This window comes from Pezoporus occidentalis, unplaced genomic scaffold (genome assembly GCF_034315485.1).
Source record: "Pezoporus occidentalis ecotype Australia unplaced genomic scaffold, CSIRO_AGI_Poc_V1 ctg124, whole genome shotgun sequence".
Lineage (NCBI taxonomy): Eukaryota > Metazoa > Chordata > Aves > Psittaciformes > Psittacidae > Pezoporus > Pezoporus occidentalis.
Window position 1 is genome coordinate 1,449,509 of NW_026913038.1, and position 24,261 is coordinate 1,473,769.

The 24,261-nt window shown below is 45.4% G+C and overlaps 2 protein-coding genes across 7 annotated transcripts in view; both read right to left on the reverse strand.

Annotated features, from left to right (window-relative positions):
* Positions 1–55: 55 nt before the first annotated feature.
* On the reverse strand, positions 56–11,157 carry LOC134157997 (ovoinhibitor-like). The gene is made up of 16 exons (XM_062607548.1): positions 11,002–11,157; positions 10,189–10,208; positions 9,240–9,376; positions 9,003–9,063; positions 8,352–8,485; positions 7,842–7,896; positions 6,687–6,823; positions 6,193–6,253; positions 5,279–5,415; positions 4,770–4,830; positions 3,491–3,624; positions 3,358–3,415; positions 1,622–1,758; positions 1,183–1,243; positions 735–850; positions 56–246 (listed from the first exon to the last, which is right to left on the reverse strand). The coding sequence occupies exons 1-16, from the start codon at positions 11,141–11,143 to the stop codon at positions 201–203; spliced, it is 1,497 nt and encodes a 498-aa protein (XP_062463532.1). The 5' UTR covers positions 11,144–11,157; the 3' UTR covers positions 56–200.
* Positions 11,158–17,122: 5,965 nt separating this feature from the next.
* LOC134158004 (serine protease inhibitor Kazal-type 5-like) overlaps positions 17,123–24,261 on the reverse strand; it is a 110,349-nt gene continuing 103,210 nt past the window's right edge. For 5 of the 6 annotated variants that reach the window (XM_062607555.1, XM_062607556.1, XM_062607551.1 and 2 more), the window contains 5 exons: positions 23,802–23,892; positions 21,297–21,424; positions 20,867–20,930; positions 17,795–17,847; positions 17,123–17,360 (listed from right to left, as the gene is read on the reverse strand). In XM_062607555.1, coding sequence (XP_062463539.1) covers positions 17,842–17,847; positions 20,867–20,930; positions 21,297–21,424; positions 23,802–23,892 — 289 coding nt within the window. In that variant the 3' untranslated portion in view covers positions 17,123–17,360; positions 17,795–17,841. The remainder of the gene's footprint in view (positions 17,361–17,794; positions 17,848–20,866; positions 20,931–21,296; positions 21,425–23,801; positions 23,893–24,261) is intronic. The other variant, XM_062607552.1, reaches the window with a different exon arrangement.

Consider the following 24,261-nt stretch of genomic DNA (forward strand, 5'->3'; position numbering starts at 1 on the left):
ACCATGTCAGGGAAGCAAAGGGGCAAAAGGAATGAGACATGGAATTAACACGGAGAAATGTTGCAAAGTGAGTTTATTGAAGAAGTGTTTCAGGAGCTAAGGAAATGAGACAAACTGAAGGAAAGCTGTTGGGGAAGATCAGCCTGTAGGAAGCCACATGTAAGGGAGTTTGTCTTCCTGGGCTGGACTTCAGCACACACTTAGCATTCAGTCATACTCATGAGGTTCAGAGTCCTGTTGCTTTCCCTGGTGAGAAAAGGAAAGAGAAGGATTAGACAGAGGATATTCAGTGAAGAAACCCTGCTCCTCACTCACTGGCTCAAGTGTTAGCTTAGCATTGACTGTAGATAAAGAACAGTCTCAAAAGCCTTTTCATTATTATCATTAAAGGAAAGATGAATAGTTTCACACATCTGATACAATCCAATTGGTTTGGTGAAGTACTTTCCACATGCCCTGATAAGCTTGTGGGGAAGATTACATGCTGATGAAAATGAGTAAAATATCTTTCAAGTTAACAAACGGGAAGCCACATACAGATCACAGAAATGGGCCCTTTGTGTTTTCCCTTAAAATGCAAAAACAGCCACGTCCTTGAATAAGTCATGGTGCATCAGAAATATTCAGTATATGCCCATAAGCAGTTAGTCAAAAACCCATTATGAAAACAGCCCTGCACTCATAGCAGGTATAGGAATTGATCATGAGAGGAAGAGTTTTACTCTTGTACATACAGGTAGGCATTGCAGAATAAACATCTGTTGCCATATGTTTTGCCATCAGAGCCACAGTGGGCCATATATTCCATGGTACACATAGCAGAGGGCTGTTGGAAGTCCTTGCAATGCTCCTGCACACAGAAAATAGACGTGAGTCTACCTGCGAGGAAACCACATCCCATCCCGTCCCCCCCAGCATAAGGAATGACACCCCACTGAGAAATTAAATTGTAACATCATAATAGCAAACTCAGTTTCCTCCTGGTGGCAGATGCGCTCTTTTACTATTCCTTCTCAGTGCCACATCTTTTTCTGCACTGTTACAGAGCAATGGGATAGATATTGATTATGACCAGTAAGCACACCACCGCTACCCCAATTCCTAACCCAGAGCAGAGGACAGTCCCCCATGAGTGTAGCAGGCACTGGACCTCACTCTTAGTTCCCATCCTTTCCCACTCACTTTCGTAATATCCTCTTCACAGCGTCCATTCTTTCTTTTGCCAACAATGGCCTGACGCTCCCTGGAGGAAAGAGAAACCATTGTTGCCACAACCCTCCCCATTAGAGTGCAAGAACAAACCTCACTCCTACACAGTGCACACAGGAGATTTTCAGATAAACTTGCTTGGCGCTGCCCACACATCACTAACAAGAATGTTATGCTTATGGACCAGGCATGTGTCTTCTGGTATAACATTCTTCCCAACTGATGTGTCTCCCTTTGTGGGGCTCTGGGGTTGAACACCCATGTCAAACACCAACCGGGGGGAGCAGGAAAATGGGGGTAGACAGGCAGGACCAACCCAGCACAGGGCTTTAGGGGGAGCCCTTGCACACTACTTGACATTACAGATCCAACCACCACCGCTGTGAATCCCCCAGGGAGAATGACTACTTACAGGTTGGTGGCACACAGTGTACACTCGCTGGCGTAAGTGACACCATCAGTGCCACAGACGGGATCATAGATCATGGTGCAGGCCATCAGCTGTCTGCCATCATCCAGCGTGGAAACTGGGTACTGGCTGCAGTCAGGCTGGGGAACAAAGACACAGGCTCAGCTCTGTGTAACCCCCATGCTCATGCTTCTGCCCTTTGGTGTCTGCCACAGGACAAATTATGGTTATACATTAAGTCGTTCTTCATGGAAAACTAGCAATTTCCTTTCATAGTCTTATGCTGGAGAAGGCTGAATCAAGGCTTGGAGGTAGACATTACTCATTCAGCTTTGTATTTATCTTGATGTCCCTATACTTTGCTGAACAGACATAATAGGATATTGCAAAATGCAGCTCAAAAATAATCTGCAAATCAAAATGGCATGATTTATGTACATCCTGCAAGAGGGCCGACTGTGACCAAGGTGTTTTTCATGGCCCACAAGAATGGATCAGATGTGCTGACAGGCCTTTTGTTGCAACAGGATGGCTCCGAGTGCTGAAATCTGCCAACAGGACTGACAGCAGCTGAAGCTGATTTACACCAGTTGCAGAACTGGCCTTGTATTTAGCACTCCCAGTTTCTCCAGTGTGAGCTCTTCCTCCCTGATTTATGTATCTCACCCAGTCTGAGCACAGAGCACACTCAGGAAACAAAGGAATGACATTTCATAGTTTGTTTGTATAGAAATGAAATATCTGACTCGGGCTGTTGACTCTTTCAAACACATGCTAATGAGATGGCTTTGTTCTTCAGTTCCCCAGAGAGCATAGATAGTTTAGAGCTGGCCAAATATAGCTAAACTGGTATTTTTACAAGATTCATTGTTGGTATACATTAGATTACATTGCATTTACAATAAAAAAACAGAAAGTGGTTTGAATGCCCTGGTACATTAGGTATCAGCATGCAAAACACAGGCAATTTTCTAATCTTTGCAGAACATCCTTTTGTAAAACGCAAGCTTCCAGAAGGCACCGGATACCCTGAGCCCTCTGCATCCCCCTCCTGTATTGCCAAAACAGACTGCTCAGTCCCGGCGGCAGCTATGACTGCTGTGGGAAAAGGATTTCTTCTTGTAAAGCCTTAAATCATTTATGCTACCTGTCTCATAAGTCATTCCTCACCTGTCCTCTCCCCTTTCTGTTCTTGACTGCGTGTAGGAAGCACACAATGTTCCTACTGCTGGGAGAGTGATATTCACCCTCAGAAGGAAGGACAGCAGAAGCTGAGATGCTGGGTGAAGGCTACACCACCAAAACCAGCAAGCAAAACAATTTATTGAAGTTATGCAATCAGCCTCCACTCAAGCTCTTAGTACCTAAAGGGCTACACCTGAAGTATCTAAAGGGGTACGCAGGGTATATAAGTGCCTAAAAGGGGCCTCAAGAAATATGGAGAGGGACTTTTGACAAGGACATGTAGTGACAGGACGCAGGGGAAACAGCTTTAAGTTGAAAGAGGGGAGATTTATATTAGATATTAGGAAGAAATTTTCACTATGAGGATGGTAAGGCAGTGGCAGAGGGTGCCCAGAGAAGCTGTGGCTGCCCCAACACTGGCAGTGTTCAAGGCCAGGCTGAGTGGGGCTTGGAGCAACCTGGTCTAGTGGAAGGGGTTGGAATTTGATGATCTTGAAGGTCCCTTCCAACTCAAATCATTGTGTTATTCTTGGCTTTCTTTACATTTTACTTACTTGGGGAACTTCTAAGCACCTTCCATCATGCTTCTTTGCAACATTAGCTGAAAATTCACTGGAAAAGAAAGCAGAGTTAGAAATGCTCAGCAAGTCACTCTGTTGAGATCTCAGGGGTGACCTCCAGGCTTACGCATTATGGGCACACAGCAAACAGTCATTGGTGTAGGTGACACCGTCTGTCCCACAGATCTCACGCAGGATTAAGGGGCAGGCTGCAATTGCTCCCCCACTTTCGGCACCGCGCAGGTATGTGCTGCAATCAACCTGGAGAGAGAAAGTAACAATGCTGGGAGATGGAAGAGTTCCTCATCTGCAGTCTGTCCACCCTGCTCATCCAGATTTTAAAGGCTTCTGCCAGAAAATCAGAGGGGTTTTAAGTTCAGTCTTCCATTATAAATGAATTAAGTAATTGTAGCTGGGGTTGGTATTGTCTGCTAGCAGAGGGAGGAAAGGAACAGCTGGCCAAAAAGATTCTTTTCCCTCCAGTAGTTCACATGCAAGTTTTAAAACAATCATTTAACCCAAAGAATCCGATTTAAAATGTTTGACATTAAGTCACAGTTAACTAAATCTGAGATTTTGTTTCAGCTTTTTCATAGCAGCAGCAAGAACTGTTTCACCAGCACCTGCTGAAATATTTAATTTATGGTATACAAAGTCTAACGTTTTAAATATCTGAGGATAAACAGACAAACTCATTGGAAGTCAGTCTACATGAGCTAAGCATCAATGACACTTCACTGTCATTTTGCCTAGTTTCTCCAGTGCAGTGTCTTTTATTACCCATATTTCCCATGTGGTCCAAGAGCAAATTAAAGACAGCATCTTAAAAATGTGTCTTTAGTATAGAAAATATATTGCAGTCCCTCAGGATGCATGAAATTATTTTTGGTGCTTTAGAGCTGCTCTGCATAAGCAGAATAAGTGTGTTGAGATATTATCAGCACATATTGTTACTGTGCAGGATAATAAAGCTATTTTTGCATCCATACCTGAGAGCAGATTTTTCCTGGCCAACCAGGGCATGAGGAATATTTTAACCTGCCTGTCTAGTGCAATGGGAATCCTAGCACCAAATGAATACACTGACATCCAGCACAGCCTTCTGTCTTCCTTTCTTAGTGTGCTAAAAAGGGCTGCCTCTGATGATTTCAGTGCAGGGATCTGCAGCACTGGGACATTTTGTTTCTGAAGTCCTGGCCTGTTCCCGTTCTCTCTTCCCCTCATGTGCAGCGCATTGGCAGCAGCCACTGTGAGTGGTCAGGGAGAGCCGCAGCGCCATCATGAGCCCTGTGCATCACCGTTAGGTGTATCCAGGAGCGCTGCGGCTGCCCTGAGCCCAGCCAGGGTCTTTCGCAGGCTGGAGAGGGAGTAGGAGATGATGTGTATTTTACAGCAGTTACACTTACAGGAGTACCTTCTGCCGTGCACCTTCCCTCATGGCTTTTCTTAATGTTAGTCCCATGTTCTCTGAAAGGGAGACGTTGACGTTAGTGTGCTCATCAGCTAAGCCTTGTGCCACAGAAAGCAAACCAAACTCATGATCAAATATATATGATAAAGGAAGCATCTGATTGCCTAATGAAGCAACCTCTCCCGCTCATTAGTATGTGCAATCCGAAGCGGTAACAGACCTATCAGGTCTTCTCACTGTGTGCTATGTAGTAGCCCCATCCACTCTTTTCTCCACCCAAATACCACAGCCTTCATAGTGTACCCAGACTGAGAGATGGCTAGCCCACAGCTTTCACAAGGAGCACAAACAGCATCAGGGGAAAAAAAACAGGGTGACAGGGTCTTCATGAGGTGAAAGAGAAACAGAAACATACATATAGCTATGTTGGTATCAAAAGAAAAGCCACCTGAGCCCTAATCATGCCTAGTGACTCCAAAATAGAGTCCTATGTACAGTACTCACAGGTTATGGGCACAGACGCCACATTCATTGTCATAAGTGAATCCGTCTGTGCCGCAGACTGGGAGCAGGATCCTTGGACAGCGTATCCGGGCTTTACCATCCTCATATATTCTTGATGGGTACTGACTGCAATTGATCTACAAAAAGCAGGAGTGTCAAACCCAGGGAAGTCTTTGTTCTCTGAGAAAAACCACCACATAACCTCCTGCCAGGTCTTTCAAGCTGGGATGCTGAGACAACACTAGTGCTTCTCTCAAACGCAGGCTGAGTCAGTTCTGCATGAATCCTCTCATGCACAGAGGGGACCGCACAGCACTGCATAGTTTGGGAGATGTGAAATCACTAGAGTGGGTATCTCAGTCAATCCCACATGCAAGATGTGCCAGAAAAGCAAAGAGAAAAAGTCCCCTTTTCATTCCACACTATAGATAGAAACAAAACACCAAAATAGTGAAGGAATTTGAACTTTGCTGACAATGCATTTGAAGAGCATCCTCAAAGGAAGATCTAAGCCCAGGGTGACCAACTTCCACATGTATGTGCTGCCATGTTCTAGACACCAGCTCTGGAACTTCTCTGTTATATACACTCGGATCAAAACTTCAGGTGTGCTCCATGTACCAGAATATATCCCCACCCCAAAGGTTGTAGATATGAACTTGTAATGAAAACTCTGTGCATAGCTCCCATGCAGCTCATTTGCCAGGGCTGTGCAGACAAGGAGGGCCCAAAGGACACCTGCCCCAGGACAGATGGGATCTGTAGGCATCCTCAACACAAGGTGTTGACAAGATTTAATATAAAGGGAGAAAGCCAGACTTCAGGCCAGCTCACTTTCAGAGTAGATGTAGCCTCAGGGAACCTTTCAGTTGATAGAGCCAAAAGGAGAAATATGCTTTATATTGAATGCTTACCTCAGAAGTCTCCTGTCTGCATTTTCCATTATGCTTCTTCCTAACATTGGTGCTGTGTTCTCTGGAAGAGGGAAACAATAAAGTTGAGGAGCTAAATATTTAACCTCTTGTTCAAAGTCATGTACAAAATGAAGCAAACCACAGCTTCTAGCTCTTTAGGAGTGTATCGTAATAGCTTCATTACTTTAATCATTAACAAGCTTATCACATCTTCTCATAACATGCAATTTAAAGCAATATACTGAATTATTCCTTCCTCAACTCAGTCACTGCCAAGCCCAAAGACTAATCCAAGGAGCTGCTGTCTGACTCTTGAAGGTTTCCCCTCATGAGAGCAAAGAAGGTACCATAAGGAAACTAAAGGTAAATCCAGAACCAATCCAGTTTCTAAAAGACCTGAAGAAATAGGGATAAGCAGAAATGCAGATGAATGGTCTCAGGACTGCAAGGCATTGCTGACTACTTAGGAGGAGTGCTCTGCATATTGCACTTACCCATTGTGGGCACAGATTCCGCATTCATTATCATATGTAACACCATCCGTGCCACAGACTGGACTCAGGATCCTTGGGCAGGATACTAATACACTGCCATCTTCACTGATTATTGTTGGGTACTTACTGCAATCAACCTGTCAAAATAAGGAGAATTAGCTCTGGTTGAGCCCTTACTATGCAAGAAAAGTTGATGCTAAACTTTAACCTTTGACCTTTTCATTCCATATCATAGCCACCATTGTTTCTGCAACAGGACAAAGCCCTGATATAGTGAAGCTAAATCTTCAATCAGAAAGGAGCTTTCTGAATGTTACCCTAGTTCTCTAGCAGCCAAGAAGAAGGACTAAGTTGGAGAAAGGATCCTTCAGGGAGAAAAACATGTACAAAATTTCAGGCCCATTCTCATGAAAAAAAAAAAAGCAGTCTTGGATTTAGAGGGAAATGTTTTTCACCAGCTGGAAATTTGACTAATACTGTTTTGGTTCGTGTTGGGTTTCTCCCCAGTTCTCCAGCTCTAGAATTACTTATTATTTTGGATTCCTTGTAGTTAAGCACAAAGTTTGGAAGTATATATAAAATATGATTATTTCCAAGTTGGAGAGTGAACTTTCTACATCCCAGAATTTTGGTGCTGATATAGAAGCTTCTCTTCCTGAGGCACCAGACTGTGGGTCTCATATGAATATACAATAAACTATACTCTATAAATATGTATACTTAGTGCTCTTGTGAGTCTCATTATGGCTGTGAAAGCACCCAGCATGGGAGTTCTGATTCCCTGTTGCAATTCCTGTAATCTCCAGAGAGAAAACTGACAACCTGCACAGCATTTTGTCAAGTGAAATCTTGGGCCTCCCCTTCTGCTGGGCACAAAAGCCAGTTTAGTAAAAAGGAAGTGTGTTCTGCAGCACTGCAGCTTCTCATTTCATACCCATCTCCTTTATCCTCCATCATTTTGGGGCTGATATATATGGGGTGATGCTCTCCTTGGAGCAGGGAGGGTGCAAAATCCACCCTCACTGTGCAGAAAACAAAAGCTTGGATTGGGACCCTCGTAAGCCTTGTCGTATGGTCCTCTTTCTTCCTAGGGAAATCTGTGGGGTTATCAGAATTCTATCAGCAGCCTTAAGAGATGACTTCTATTGCACTTACAATCTGAGGCTTGCATTCTCCATCATACAGTTTGGTAAGGTTGGTCTGATGCTCTCTGAAAGAAAGGAATGCTTTGGTTAGGAAGCCTTGAGAATAACTTTCCCCATAACACTCTAGGCACTGGGACAAGAAAGGAAGGTCCCACCTGCCTTGTGGGTCACTACAACTGCTTGACTTGTCTGAATGCACCGCACAGATGGTATCAGTAAATGCACAGTATTTCCATATCACACAGTAATCAAGTGCTAGGAGTAATTAGGTGTTACAAGTAACACTTTGATCTGTTCCTAGCTTTGCTGGCTGTTCTCTGCTTCTTTTGTGATTCCCCTCATGAGCACAGACAGCAAATGTAGAAGAAAACGCAGGCTGGCTGCAGAATTACAAGCAGCCAGCTCCAAGGAAACCTACAGAGACACTTGCCTTAAGACAGGCCAGTGTCTTACAGAACTGTTTCTGAGAGCCTTAACTATCACTGATTATCCACAAGGACATTCTATGCACAAAACTTACGCATTATAGGCGCAGATCCCACATTCGTTGTCATAAGTGAGGCTATCTGAGCCACAGACTGGTGTCAGTATCCTTGAGCATGTTATCAGGACTTGACCATCAACTACACTGCTTTGGTACTTACTGCAATCAATCTGTAAAAAGAGCAGGAATAGAGAAAAAACAAGTACACATTTTTGATATAAAGATATAACACTCCTACAAAGTCTGCTTACTCTCCCTCTGCCTTTGGGAACCAATCCAGCATCAAACTAATTCCACTAACAAAAACAGAAGCCAGAGTCATGGATGCATGGAAGTAGAAGTCAGGAATGCTATCCTGCTGACAAAAAAAAAAAGGCACAGCAAGCACTGTGATTTGGGTTTGTGAGGCCCTACATAAGATACTGCTAGAGCTATTCAGGTGGTGAGATCCAGCCTTCAGACAACACATTTTTGTTTCATTCCCAGTTACAGAGGCTAGAAGTCTGTGTTAGAAAAGCACAGAGACATGGTACCAGATACCCCATAAAAAACCCTCTCAGCTTTGATTATCATCAGATTCCTGTTGGGCTATACAGACTAGGTGTGCATGTTCTGTTTTCCTTTTGTGTCATGTTTGAAATGTCCCCTTTTACAACCAGCTGAAGACTTCCATGGACTTTATCTTACCGTAATAGGTTTCTGCTTACATTCTCCATCGTATGCCTTCTCCACACTGTCATTGTGTTTACTAGAAGAAAGCAGACCTGTGTCAGGGATTACCGAGCATCATCTTGAGGCTGGTAGTGTCAGCACCCAGCTTCTAACTCACACTCCCTGCCCAGTCCCCCTGTGGTGGGTGAAGCTGCCATCTTTACCATGAGCCCCTTGCCCTGAGGCTTCTGCTAGGTTTCCAGCAATACTCACTGGTTGTGGAAGCAGATCCCACACTCGTTGCTGTATGTGGTATCATCAGTGCCGCAGACTGGGTTTATGTTCCTTGGGCAAGCTACCCAGACTGTCCCATCCTCACCAACGCCATTAGGAAACTGGCTGCAATCAACCTAGGGAAGCAGCACAGAATCAGCCCCAGTGCTGACTCCCTCAGCCTCCCACCCCGCAGCCACAGCACCCGCAGCTCCTGACACAGGTAAGTAAGAGATGTTACTTTGAAAGTGCTCAGGCAGTCAGGAGGAGTGAATCTAAGGAAGTTTCTGATTAAGCTTTCCTGCCAGGTCTGGACATGGAGGAAGGATTGCTGTGTGTGAGACAGTGCCTAATGAAGGTAGGTGATAACTGGGAGCCCAGCTGTATGCCAGAGCCCCTCAGCTCAGCCTCTGATCCCTTCAAATCTTGCTGCACTCCCTGGTGAGTTACAGGAGTCTTGTAACTGCGTGGGAAGAACCTACAGATAAATCCATCGCACAGACCCTGCTGTTTTCCTCTCTGTGACGCAGGTACAGGAAACCTATGCAGGGAACACAGTTCTGCAGGTCTTACTGTATAGAAAAAATGATCAGAATCAGTGTTTGATGCTTTCAAGCACATCATCTTAAGGCAGTACTCCTCATGAGGAGGTAACCTCCCGCCTTTGGCTTGGAGTAATTACATTATGTCTAAGAGTTAATATAATAGGATTGTATAATTACTTCCCACTTTCTTCATTTTTTTTAATGAACTAAAAATACTGGGGAAAAAAAAAAGAAAGGAGGGAATTTTTCTCATGAAATTGCCAATAGCATCCAATCATGGCAAATATTATTTGAACAATCAAATTTGCATTAGATTTAACCTATTTGCTCATCAGGTATTTACATACTGTTTCTGTTTTGCCAGAAACCTGCAATAGAAGAGAATAAATAAATCTGTAGCTCACCTGAACTCCAAAGGCAATCTCTGAATGAAAATAATGGGAAAAAAAATAATCAAGTTATTGATATGCAGAGAAGGTCTATGCAAATCTTTTAATTAAACTGCTAAATTCAGTGACTGTTTCTGTCTAATTTATTGGGTTTAGTAAAATATGGAGGTTTACATTATGCCACTAAACAGTCACAGCATGCATTAAGAGTTACTAAATAAAGTTCCATTGTACTTTCAAAGGGAAATAAAACAGGGGAAAGCACACATATTAATCCATCCCCAAGATGCTACAGGAAAGCTATACAGGTACTCTAAGTTCAGTACTCTTGGATTTTTAACCCTTTCTAAGGGATTTTTTTATATTTAACTTCAAAAATTTGGACATTTGTATTTAAGATGACTGCTGACCACTGGCACTGTTCATCTCCAAACACATCCTTCTCAGTTACCAGGAGTGGGCATAGTAAACTTAGAGAGCAATCCTAGAGATTACAGTTTGAATTTGTATTGGATAACAATGCCGTTTTTAACAGTTTTACTTTGCCCTTATACGCAGTACTCCCATGTACAAGCTGCTGCCCTGCACTAGGACTGCTTCATCAGCAATTTGCTCCTACAAACCAAGAAGATGAACAGTCATCTGTATGAAGTTTGCTGAAACCTCATTCTTGAAGTCTAACTTTTTGCTACAGTCTCTCAGGAAGAATGTTTCTCCATGAAATAAAGGTTCTCCTCCACATTACAAGCCCCAAATGCTTTTACAGGAATTAAAATTCGGCTCTGATTCAACTATATCGATCTCTGCAATATCCCAGCAAATACTCACCTAAGCAGCAACAAAGGGCTAAAGCAGCCTTCACGAAAACCCCTGATACCTTCATGGCAGACAGAGATACCTCTCCACTGCAGCCTGCTAGCTCTTTGTGTGGGAGAGGAAGATTGCAGGTAGGAGCAGGAATATATAGCATGCCACGATACCAAGTGGTCCCACCTTATTAGGTAATGCTCCAAGCCTGTCATCATCAGTCAAAGCCAAAAAATATATTTACCCAGCCCTAGATTTCTAGCTAATGATTGACACAAGCACGTATACCAGGAAGGGGCCTTTTGTGTGACTTGAGGGGAGTGTGGAACGTGCCAGGATGCCTCTCCTCCTGAACAGGTCTGCCCCATCCCTAGGCTGCCCCTTGCACAGCTGCAGCACATGGCAGGCTCACATCAAACCTGCAACTGGGTAAATGCAATTCTCCTCCTCTATAGTTTTCAACTGAGCTGCCAGCCCATAGCCAAACCCCTCATTACTTAACCTCAGAGCATGATTTTGTACTCTTCGTTGCAGTATTTCATCCCACTTTGAGCCCAGGCCATTTTGGCCCAGAAGGTCACCCTGTGCTCTGTGGGAGAAATCCTGCTCTTCTCCTGTTTTAAAAATCTCAGCAGTGCTCTGCCATCTTTTTCTGTAATACAGCAAGGAGCAAGAATAATAAGTTTGTTCCTAAAATCCATCTTTTTTGGCTGTTCCCTGCTAATTGTCAGGGTACCCTCTGCTCATCTGCTGCCATCTCCCCCATGGCCAGTTCCTGACCCACCTTGCCAAGCTTAAGTGACGCCATCCCACAGGGCAGCAGGCCAAATGCTTTTGATGTTTGCATAGACTAGATGTACTGTATTTCCTTTATCTAGGAAGTCAGCCAGCTTTGCAACGATTGATATTAGCCCACGCATGTTTTCCTTCCTGAAAATTCATTGTGTACATTATCCCTTTATGCTTTACATCTTCAGTTTTCTTCAAACTTCTCCTGAAGGTTTGCCCACTATTAAAGTAATGGAACTTAGATTGGTCCTTGACACTTTTTTTTTTTTGGCCTTTATTTAAGGAGATTTTTGACAATTCTTTGGATTGGTCTCAATCCCAGGCTTCTTAATTCAAATCCTAAATTTTCCATATTTCTCACTAACTTTTAACCTTTCAAATTCTGTACTTGCTAATCAAAATCCTTACTTACAGATCTATTTTTGACATAATTTAAACACAGTCAGTTCACATTGAATCATCCCAGTTTTATTTTCTAGGAGAAAGGCATTTCCAACATCTTTCTTACTTGAAAAATAAATCCACAATAACACGATTTTGGGGATTACCTAGTGGAAAATTTGATTTGCTTTCATACCCAGGAGCTCTGCTAATATTAGTAGTTTGCAGTGTGCATCTGCAAAACTGAAGTATCCCCATATACCAACATTTCCAGCTATGTTAATCTCTAGTGACATTAGAAAGATCTCTCTTCATCTATCTTGTTTTCATTTCTTCTCCCTGATGTTCAGCCCCAGTGCCTCCTGCCCTGTCACCTTATTTCCCAAGTGTCAAGGACTCCAGACTTTTGGACCAATGCAGGCCTCACCTATAAAGACCTCTTTTCATCCTGATTACAATATCCATCTCTAAGGACTTATTCCGGCCAAGACTACCATCCATTAATGCTTCCTGGCTGAGGCAAATGTATCTTGACAACTTAATTGCCAAACTCTGTAAAAGCTGTCATGGTCAAGCAAATTCCTGCCAGTGTCCACAGAGATGACACCTGAACCTTATCAGAAAGGAGATGTTATTTGCAAACCAAATCTGCAGTTAAAATAGATCAACTCAGTATGTTCTGTCAAGATCAAAGTCATTCTCTTCCAGCTATGTTATTAAATTTGGGGAATAGTTTGCAGTAGAAGACAGATTAAAGGGACAGAAGAGCAAACACCCATCAAGGATCTAGAGTGAGAACTGGGATCTAGAATATATCACCACAGCTATAGAGTGTGCCTGCTGTCCTCCACGTCAGCCAAGGCTCAGTTTTGGGCTTCTGCCCTGTGCACAAGGAAGATCAATGCTGTGACCCTACAAGCAAGTCACCTGCTTCACAAACAGCAATTCAGCAGTTTTCCCCACCAGCTGTTTATCCATCAGGACAGAGCCTTTCGGGACCAGAGCACAAGGTGCAGCATGTCCCTCCCAGGCAGGACAGGGAGCTGCAGGAGAGGAACGCCTTTGGTTGTCCCCATATGTTTACACCTTTGTGTTTGTGCAACCCCTCCTGCAGTCACGCTGTGTTAACATCTACCTATTTACCCCTCACCAGCCATGCCAGGAGAAGGAGGCTCTGTAAAGCCTATCATCTGGCCGAGCAGCCCTGGGCACAAGCACTCTGCTCCCTTCTTCTGCTGCCTCTCCAGGTTACCTCTGGTACCCTCTAGTGAATCATCTGTCACTATTTCTGCAGGACTTTACTGGCACTGGCCAAGAAAGGGAGCGATCCCTTCGAGGCCAGAAGGTGGTAAAGCCAACTCACCTGGTTTCTTAGGAATATATGCAGAAATTGTCCATGCTTCCCATCCTCAAACCAAGTGTGTGTTTGTTACTAGCCCTAACACTAAACTGTCTGTTTAGGGACCTTCAATATCAAGGATCTGGATTTGTAACTTCCAAGTAGTTACACTTATGTCTATTTGCAGTGGATAATTTGAGTGGAGTTACTCATACCATTGTGCAGTGGAAAGCATTGAACATTGTTTTGTTGCAGTAGCAGTGGAAGGGCTCCGCAACGGGAGGGCTCCTGCCAGCAGACTGAAGCAGGAAGATCCCAAGGAAAGGGACCGGACACAAGCTTCCTGTAGCAGGAACAGCCTTGCAGGAAAAGACAGAGGTGCTAACAGATGCCAAACAGGAGCCATAGAGGAGAGAGAGACACCCATTCACTGGTCCCCAGGGTAAAAGCAGATGGGCCATAGAGCAGAAGTTGCGATAATCAAGGCAAATAATGCTAAAACCCCCAGGTACTCCTACACAGCAATTATTTAGTGGGATTGAACATCATAGGGATGTAGGGAGAGCCAGAAAAGAGCTCTGCAGCAGTCCCAGAGTTGCTTTACAGAGCAAATGCCATCAGGCTCTCATGTCACAGCTCAGTTCTTAAAGCAAATGCCTCCAAACTGCAGGATGTCTGGCACTGTGTACTATAGCAGATCACAAGAGCTCCCCTGGCCAGAGCACACCGTGCTGCCACTCACAGGCTCTCCCTCCACCCTGGCTGTGAGACCAGCAGGGATTTGGTGGACAGAATCACAAAGCTCCAAATAGACAGGGCTGCAGAGGACTGAGAAACACCACAGTGAGTTCAAGGTCTGCTGAGGCACCTGCCAGAGTCAACAACCTTCCCTATACACCATAAGCAGCATTTGCACGTCCTGAAGAATTGCATAAATAGCCAACACTTTTTATGGGAGAGAGAAAAGTAAGCAAAAATCAAAGGCAGGAGACTCAAGGTCCCTGCAGAGAACAATTTAGTTCAAAACCCAAGCATGCAGAGAGGCCTGGAGACCAAAGCTCTTGAGTCATAATGCCAGTTCTGCAAAACCTCAGAAACTTCTGTGAGCCACATGGGGTCTGTAGTTACTGGCAAAAGACGCCCTTAATAAAACATAATTTACAGCAAACTAAAGAATCCCCAGAGTGTTGGCACCTTTCCAGTTTTGTAGAGGACTGGTTTGGCCTCATCACTGTATTAGAAGGCAACACAAAGGGCAACCAAGAGCAAACGGAACAGAAAAGGGAATAAATCCCCAACACACCTTGAGCTTTTGCCTCCTCCTCCCCAGGCACCTCATAGAAATAACATGTGGCATCATTCACGCATTGCTCCACCGCACACAGTGCTGCTCAGGACAGACATTATTGGTGAGCCCTTAGAGCCATCTGCAAAAGGAGGTTGGAAGCAAGAAGGGACTGATCAGGCAGGCTGCTGAGAGCAGGAAGGAGTCAGCATTGTTACCTCTAGTAGAGCCATGAACAACAGCGGTTTTAGGTAATCAGGGTCCTGCACTACCTCAGCAGACAGGTTTGGAATCTGATTAATGAACCCTTATCACCAGCTGTGATTTTTGTGGAAGATAATTTCTGCTGGCAGCAGGAGAAACTCAGAAGGTGATCAAATACTGATACAAAAGGCTAGTGAGGAACCTTCTTCATCAGCTCATTGCTTTTGGAGCACGGTAATGCAGGGTTTATGAGCGATTATTTCAAAACTTAAATGCTTGAAATCACTACAAAACATAATAGCTTTTGAGTGCGCTGATTTTCATTTGCAAGAATTTAGCCGCAAATTGTGCACTGCTTTGATAAAATCATGTAGCTGTCCCTGCACATGATTTTAGCTGGAATCAGCGAGCAGAAATCATCACAGAACATTTTTACTATCTGATATTCATCATTCCCAGGCTGCATAAATAACATTCAAGAATTTACTTGTTTCATCGTAGCTCAAAGGCAGAAAACTTTCACATCCACCAAAAGAGCTAACCAGGATCAAACTGGTGACTTTGCCCCTGCATGACTGTACTTAATGAGGGGATTTTCCACGTAGCAATAGGCGTTCATAATTTATTTCTAAGTCATAATATTTGCTCACATTAAAAATCCGCAAATAAAATATTAACACCTATTTATGTTGGTCTGCTGATAATAAAATCCAATTTTATTATCAGCAGAAATAAAATGTAACAGGTGTGTAAGCATTTTGAGAGCTCAAAATCAATTCTCATTAGCTGCAGTAGAAAAAAAGAATTTGATAACTTAATTGAAAAAGTAAAATCCATGTCTTTGGTGGGAGAAAAAATAATTGATATTAGGTAAAATCATGCCAAAATCTGAAAAAAAGTCACTGTAGCCTTATCTGCAACAAAAAGTGTTTACATATTGGGTCACAGCTAAAATGGACTCAAACACTGTCTGTGTTCATTCAAGGTCTAGAAATGTTCTGCCATAAAGTTTAGACAAATAAAGAACATATTTGCTTTAAGTATCAGCTATAAAGTACAGGAAATGCATGCAAACTGCTAGCAGGCTTCTGTTAACCCGCCATCAGAGTCTTCTGCTCTGCAAATCTCACCCCATTCTCAGATACGTTGTCACCAGCAAGCCCCATAGCTCAAAGACCTGGCTCCATCTTAAAACAGTTTCAGATATAAATGACTTAGAACTGTGTGTTAATCAGTTACATCTCAGAACAATGATACTTTGCATTAAATAGCTGAAGTAATTCAACACCCTGGAACTTCCCTACTTCATCTTCCCCAGCACCAGGACCCAGGAGGAAGGACCTCTCTCCCTTCAAGATGGGGGTGAACACTGCCTTAGCCCTTGTACCTACAGGGCCTGGTTTGGGAGAGGAAGTTCAGGCCAAAGCAGGAGGGTGACCAAGAAGTGCATAGTGAAGGTCCATGGGCCACCAAGATGGCTGAGGCTTCTGCTTAGCCAGCACTGCCTCAAGGACATCAGTACTCCTGCACCCTCAGAGCAAGAAATCCTGCTGGACAAATTCACACCTCCAGTTCCCAGAGACCTTCTCAGCTGCCTCCAGCTCCAGCTTCACTGGGGCAGGACTCCGCACACCATCCAACGTGATCCATCAAGGTATATATACTTCCCACAGCTGCTCAGAACAAAGTGGTCTGGATTTCCCAGTGCCTCAGATGAGGATGCTGGAAGAGGACACTTATTGCAACAGCTAAACTGCCAGCCCAACATCTGTAGTGCTTTAAAACCAGTTTTCCTCTGTGAGTTTCCAAATGTAAACCAATCAAAATCTCAAAACAACCCTCTGAGGTAGGTAAGTTATCTTTTAATAACTGTTTTACAGACAAGAAAAAAGTGCTGAAAGGGTGGTGAAGTGATTGACCCAAGACCCCACATTGATTTGGAGAGAACCTAACCCCTGGTCCCTCCTCACAAAACCCCAGATCATGCTCTTCCTCCTTGGGTCCAACATCTTCACTGGGTATTTACAGCAGCTGGTGCACCCCAGGGGCGTCTGCACTTACTTATTGCCTAAGGGACATGCAGTGTAAATCTGGAGAGGGGACTGATGTGTCCCTCCCATGGGGCTCAGTGAAGAAAAGTGACATGAAGATGCTGAGTTATCTTTATTGTAGAAGCACGTTAAAGACACAGCGAGGCAGCAGAGACCGCGACGGCACGCGTGGGGCAGATCTGGGAAGACACCGCTGCATCCCCACAGCCCTTTGCCCTCCACCTGAGCAAGACAGGGCCCGTTGGCCGCAGATGGGGATGAAGACAGCTCTGCAGTCCTGGGGACTCGGCAGCTCTCCTGATGCTCAACATCATCTCTTCCTTTACTTGCCCTAGGGAGACAGGGGAAGACAGTTTATTACTATAGTCCCAGAAAGTGGAGGGACCTGAAAGGACTATGAGAAAACCTTAAAGCTGATACTTCCACACTCTGTAGGGGTTCTAGGCCACCCCTGCCTCCCCATGATGGGGGACAGCAGCATGCTCCTCTGACAGTGTCCTTCCCAATCAGCAGGGATTGAAAAACCAGGGCAGGGTAAAAGGAATGGGTAGGGCCCACCACCACAGCACTAGAATGTTTGCATGTTCCCACGGGCTCAGCCTCACCATGCCCTGGCTGTGATAAGAGGGAAAAGCACTCTGCAAGAGCCCTTTGCACCATCTCTACAGCCTGTCCAAGAACAGCAGGACACTCCAACCCTTGTGAAACACAAGCCCCAGAGGACAGGCTGGACAGAAGGGAGTAAATCACTGCCAGTCTCGGTACCTTCGGTCACAGCTGATCCCTGGTGTTTGCTGGCAGTCTGAGCTCCATTACTTCTGGAAAGAAAGAGCAAAAAATAAGTCCACCCCCAAGCATGACCACTTCTGTGTGACACTTGCCAAGCATTAGTATCAGTGTGACAGCCCCTTTGGTTAGCTCAGCAGCCACATGGAGCTACAGCAGAGCCTGGCACCAGGGTAGGCAGGCTGGGTCACTGCCAGCCTAGGAAAACAAGACTGATTTCAGCCTGAAGCTAGGTGGTTTCCACACCTACTATATAACTGGGAAAGGTCCCGCTTTACACCTACTCCCCCCTTTCCCCCCCCCCATTCCACCATCTGAAAAAGAAGCATTATGAAACAACAGGCATTGTAAGAAAACCAAGACTTGTCCACTGCAAACCTGGGAGTTGTCTGTTTGTTAAGAAACAGATTGTTTTAAAACAGAGAAACTGGATATTCCCTTTGTTCCCTGACCTGTTGACTAATTGGTGACTATGGATGGATGGATCTTAGAAAAACCTTGGAACAAATACAGGAACTGCAAGATATGCAGCACTGAAAGTGAAATGTGCTGGAAAACCCCACAGTTAGTTCATCCACATGACATAGCCCTGCAGGACCTCCTGGCCAGCTAGCTTACCAACAAAGATATCTAAACCCAGGACTCAAACCTACATTTATCTTCCATAAAGCAGAACAGGATCAAAGGAATTTGGTCATGGCACAGACCTCCCAAGGAAGGTGGTGAGCCTGAATTCTGGCCAGCCTGAGGCCCCAGGGGCAGGATATCCCTGCATGCAAGGTTTTCCACCACAGCACTGTACAGATACACCCTCTGGTGTCAGATCCCTCTCAAGCCCCACTCCTCTCACCCTTTTCTACAAGCTTCCCCCCCTGAAGGCAATGTGGTCACCAGGCAGGTAGTGTGGAAATCCTGTAGGAGGTTTCCCCTCAGGAATGGATGCAGACACTGAGCTGCAAAGGGACGAGGTGACTTGGACACACATTTTGTCAGGCAACAAAATGCTCTCCATGGATAGTTTCAAAACACAACTCAAGGAAATATTACATTTTGGAGGTAACAACTTCTTATCTTCCCCCAAAGCTTAAAGAGGGGCCTTTGCATTTTCATTCTGCACATTGCAACTGTCTAAAACCATTTGTGATGCCGTAAGCACTGCTGGAGCTGGTTTCCTCTGGGTTTAAGTAGCATATATTAAGTGCCTGACTCTTCAGCAGAAAGAAGAATTCATCATATTGAAAGTGACCATGAATTTCAGCGCTGAAAATAACATTGCTCTGTTTGTCATTCAAAAGCTTCTATAAATTTCTAGTCTGATTCTTCGGGTGACATAATATACATAAGTAAAACAATCCATCGTGCATGGGGGTTTGTTTCTCTTGCCCAAAGGAAAAAGCTTATCACTTTCCCTTTTAATTGCATTCAACTCTCCTTGGAATACTTAACACAGCTACAAGCTGTCTGACTTTCAGTAAATGGCGTATTCCTCTAATTGCAAAGGCTTGAGAGCTGTAACAGCTTGATAAAACACAGAACGGCACGGAATCCCAGACCAAGCACAGTTTTGTGGGAACCCCCTCTGGTTTTCAGCTGCACAGTACGCCCAGTCTCATCTGTCTTCGGCAGCACGAGCCACAGGCTTGCATAATGCCTGGTCTCCCTGTGGCCCCAGAATACACAAGCCAACAGTGGCTCTATCACACTAAAGGCTGAAACAGAAAGGCCTCCACTATGATCACAGGCAAAATAATTTCTCTCTGCACTGCAATTTATTCAACTTTCTCAACAACAGAGAGCACTCTGCTGCTTCACAGAAGAGAGAAAGAGGAGCTGGGATGTTTACTTTCTAATGTTTTGGGGACCTGCAGGCATCCTGACAGCAAGCAGAGGAAGGCATGATATGACCCTATGGCATGATGGTTACCCCGCAGAAAAGCTCTTTGCTGCCTACAAGCACCTTGATAGCAAACTTGTATTCAGAAGCAAAAGCTCCCATCCAAAACTTTACAGAACTTCTCTTTGGCTGGCTCAATGTTTTAATTCTCTTTGGGGAGCAATTCTCAGTATTTCCCTCAGGATTAATATTCAGTTTCTCAAGAGTTCATGCCAATACAGAGGATGCTCCTCCCAGGGCACTGCAGGGCATCCTGCACACTCAAGAGACACAAACTGGGAAACCCTGGCAGCAAATCAAACTGCTGGAGACTGACGAGCTTCCATTGGTGGAAAGACAAAGTACAGCTGATGAATGTTTAACTCATCTGCTATGTGGGATCACACAAGATGTCAAGGCTCAAGACCTTTCCCAAAAGCGTGCCACCTAGTGAATAATTTTCATTTCCCAGCCATCTCCCTGGGTATTATTTGGGAAAAGAGCCCTTTATGGTTCACACAGTTCTGGTCTTTCTGTCCTCACCAAAGTCCCAAGAGGAAAGCCAGACGTTTTCTCAGAAATGTCACACTCCTACCATACAGCCCAGGTTATATATTAAAGCCAAGTGTGAACCTGTATTTAAACATCTGGACCACAAGCACTCCACTCCTGGGGTTCTAATGATACCATTGCAGGTGCAGGGACCAGACTGGCTTCCCACCATGCACTTGGAGTGAGAAGTGGGGTGCTATACACAGCAAAGATGTCACTTTGGTGATTTTCTCCACCTCTCAGCAACATCTCACCCCAGAAGAATTTAAAAAAAAAGAAAGAAAAGAGGAGATGGAGTGCTCCAATGCTTTTGGTACAACAGAGCCCTCCCAGCCTGCAGGATGCCCCGAGCTGACCCTGACAATAGCAGTGTGCTGCGCCAGGTGGCTGAAGAGCAGCTGCAGACCACAGCTTTAACCTGTTGGTTCAGTAACTTGTTCATTCAATTAAGCTGTTGGTTACCCTCCCTGCAGGGTCTAGGCCTGACATCTACTTCTCATTTTTCACTCTCCATTGTGGCTCCCTGGATCAGGTCCCCACAAGCCGAGATGGTGCTGGCAGGAGAGTTTCACAAGGGGAAAGAAGAGATTGATGTTTCCCCAGCCCAGCCATGGCATGCCGCTTACCACTTCAGGAGCAGGCTTTTTGCATTCACCTCGATAGTTTACCGTGATGTAGTTTGAAGCTTTCCTGCAAAGTGAGGACAAGACATTGCTTATTATTCACTTGCAATGCCACAACACTCTGCCATCAGGATGACATTCCTCTGTGGGCTCCTTAATACTTTGATGCTACTTCCAATATGATGGCATTTATTAGTCCCCAAGCAATCTTACAATCGGGCAGAAAGGGAATAGGGGACTCTGGAAACTTGTGTATCTTAATTAGCTGTCATCAGATTAATCTCAAGCATTTTGATCTATGTTTGCTTAACAGCAAGGCACCAAGGACACACTTGATAATGAGTCATGATATATCAAAACAAACACTGTGCTGCAAAAGACACTCGGGAATGGTGGATGGCCCTGTATTACTGAAATCTCTCCGCCTACTCACATGGCAGCTGAACACAAGTCACATTCATTTTTGTATGTTTTCCCATCAGTGCCACAGACTGGTTCTGAGGATTTGCTGCAGAAAATCCTTCCACCCTTTACCCCGTGCAGAATTCGATCACAGTCCAGCTGAAGAGAGAAAGAAATCACATTTGGTGCTGGTTCACTTGCATGACCCTCCTCTATGTGACTTAAAAGCACTTACAAACCAAGCCTTTCCATGGGGCCCCTCTGCCCTGGAGCAGGTCCAGCACTCCTCCAGCAATGCCAGGCTTGTAGAAGATAGTGTCTCTTGCTGGACCGGCCAGCCAAGCTTTTAGGGACAGAGCCTGCCCTGCCTGTCACAGGCCCGCTCATCAGATTTGCCTTGCACAGAGCAGGTTTATTTCTCTCACCAGGGATCCACAAGAAGATGAGAACTGCTGCCTGACCCTAGTCCTTATCAGGGCCTTGATGCTCTTTCATCCCCGAGAACAAAGACAAAACCCATCAGCCGAAATTAAGGAAAACCCTCTGCAGCAGCCTCGCGCTGCCTGAGGGTGGTGAGACACGCAGCACAACTTCTGACACCCACTGTATGAAGAGACACAAGCAGATATGAGCAGCTATGACTAATTAAGGGTGCCCTCTTGTTTCCTCTTGAGCACGACAACGAGAACATTTAGACACAGCTTTCCTTACAAGCCACACGTGGCACAACCAGGACAAACTCCAAGAACGAAGAGCCCCTTCGGGAACCAGAAATGCCTCTCACACTTAGATGCCCATGCTACAAGCATGCCGGAATGGGTATTGGCAGTCATAGCAAATTTCAAACAGCAGAGGTCAGAGATACTGCAGCCTGGCACACACACATCCCCTTCCTCAGCCTGGTCACCCACCACTGGTCCGGGTGTTGAAAAACAGACCAAGGAGGACTGACTAATGGGCTCCCATCTCTAGGAGCTACAGAACATGGTGCAACAACTGCAAATTGTGCAATCAGAACAGAAATGCACCCGAGATGGAGAGGACATTCCACCCCCTGTCCCACCTGGAGACGCCGTATTTAGCTCAAAATGGTGGCTTATCAGCAGTGCTACAGAGCAGGAAGCCCCAGAGGGAAGGAAGGTTTCAGACCAGGTGGCATAGGGAGGATGGTGATGTTGGGATGCTGTGATAGCACCTGCTAGTTAAGCATCACTTGCTAATTCCATTAATGTGTTGCTTCCTCCCTCGTCTGGGTAATTACGGATGACGTGAAAGCAGACAATGCTGACCTTTGCAGTTCTCTGCTAGATGCCTTCCTACATGCCAGACTTTGCTACCCGCAGCATGACCCGTGTGCCTGCATTACTGCCCAGGGCAGCCAGCCACCCCACCGCAGCCCAACACATCATCGATCCCAGCAGCCAGTGCCACTATCCCTTTGGCACTTAGGCATTCCCGTGACAAAGCCCACAGGTGGCCCTGGAAAGAGGAGAGGAGGAGATTTGCTCTCTGAATCACTTCTTGTCAATCAGGCTCATCAGCATCCACTCCTCCTCCGGTGCTACCAGGAAATACCACTAAGCGCTTAAGCACACTGGCATTGTTACACCTCATGCCTCCTCTGGAATGCACCAAAATTGCTGTACCTGCAACACCTACCAGGGTTTTTAACTCAAATATCCCTTTACTATAAGTAGTCAGTGGAAAAGGCTTCAGAAAACGTTAAGGCAGTTTGTAGTAAGATCCACAGAAACACATTTTCTCTCCCTTCCAGAATGTTAATTAAAGCAGTCTATGCAAATGCTAGAGGGGTTAAAATATCAGGTAGTATTTTTAGTCATCCTAGCCCTTGACAACACCCTATAGCAGCGAGATCCACGGTTTAGTCTCCCTTTTGATGGTAACTTATTTTTTCTTATTAGTTTCATATTTTCCACTTTTAGCTCTGTTGAAACTATTGCATTTTCATGGAGACAAGGGACAGCAGACACCCCCATCTTCCTCCCACATTATTCCATACACAGGCATCATCTATCACTCAGTGTTTCCCCTTTTAGCACTCCTTCCTTCTGCCAATCTTGTCCTCATCGCCTGGTCAGCTCCATCACACTGTTCTCGCCATGGCCTTTAACTCAGCACCTTTTCAGCATGAGGAGAGTGGCACTCCTCACCCCACTTTCACTACATGTGGGGCAGGCACCCAGCCTGAGGTCAAGATCAACACCCCCATAGCTGATGTACTTCCATAAGGAGCAAAGCCCAGAAGCAAAACTGGCTTCGGAGGGGCCCATATGGGCACATCCAGCCCCACTCCCTTTCTCTCTGCTTCCGTACTGTGTGATATAGGAGCTAGCATTGGCGTACAGATGATTCCACTCGTTCAAACCCTTCCAAGAAGCTTTAGGACCACAGCAAGAACAGGAGGAGCTGCTGGGGAAGGAGCTGGTAGGGGCTCAGCACCAGCAGAGCATCCCATGGGAGCAGTCCCCATTTCTGCCTATGCAGATGCCACCCGAGATGCAGGAGGTGGGATTACCAGCCGGTAGGCATCGGTGTCCCTGCTCTGTGTCTTGCGGCCAGGTGCTGTCTTGCAGTTCCTACCGCTCTGAGCTGTGTTTCCTTGTGGGCTGGAAGGGAGGAAGAGCAGAGAGACAGCTCATCACACCACCTGTCCTGAGCAAGGGGAGCACAGTGCAAACCCACCCTCTCCACAGACTCCCACCCTCTTCACACACCCACTGACAAAGGAGAGGGCGAGAAACCCCTCAGTCACATGCTAGCAGGGAGGCAGCAGGACAAACCTTGCCCTGCGCTCAGCCCAAGTGCCTCCTCTCCCCAGGGCTCTGGCATCACTTGGTGGATGGGGAGACAAAGGAATTGCACCAGCTAAAAAGTAAGAAATCTCAGAGGTCCCCAGCAAAGGCTCCGAAAAAAACAGCAGCTGGGTCCTGCTCAGGTCCAGCAGCTACAAAACAAACAGAAGTGCCTGACCAGTG

Coding starts and splice junctions, on each gene's coding strand:
- LOC134157997 (XM_062607548.1), bottom strand. CDS start 11,143: ATGCTATATATTCCTGCTCCTACCTGCAATCTTCCTCTCCCACACAAA. Junction 7,897..8,351: donor GGGATCTGCGCCTATAATGC/GTAAGTTTTGTG, acceptor CCTTTCTTTCAG/AGAGCATCAGACCAACCTTA. Junction 3,625..4,769: donor GCACGGCAGAAGGTACTCCT/GTAAGTGTAACT, acceptor TTCTCTCTCCAG/GTTGATTGCAGCACATACCT.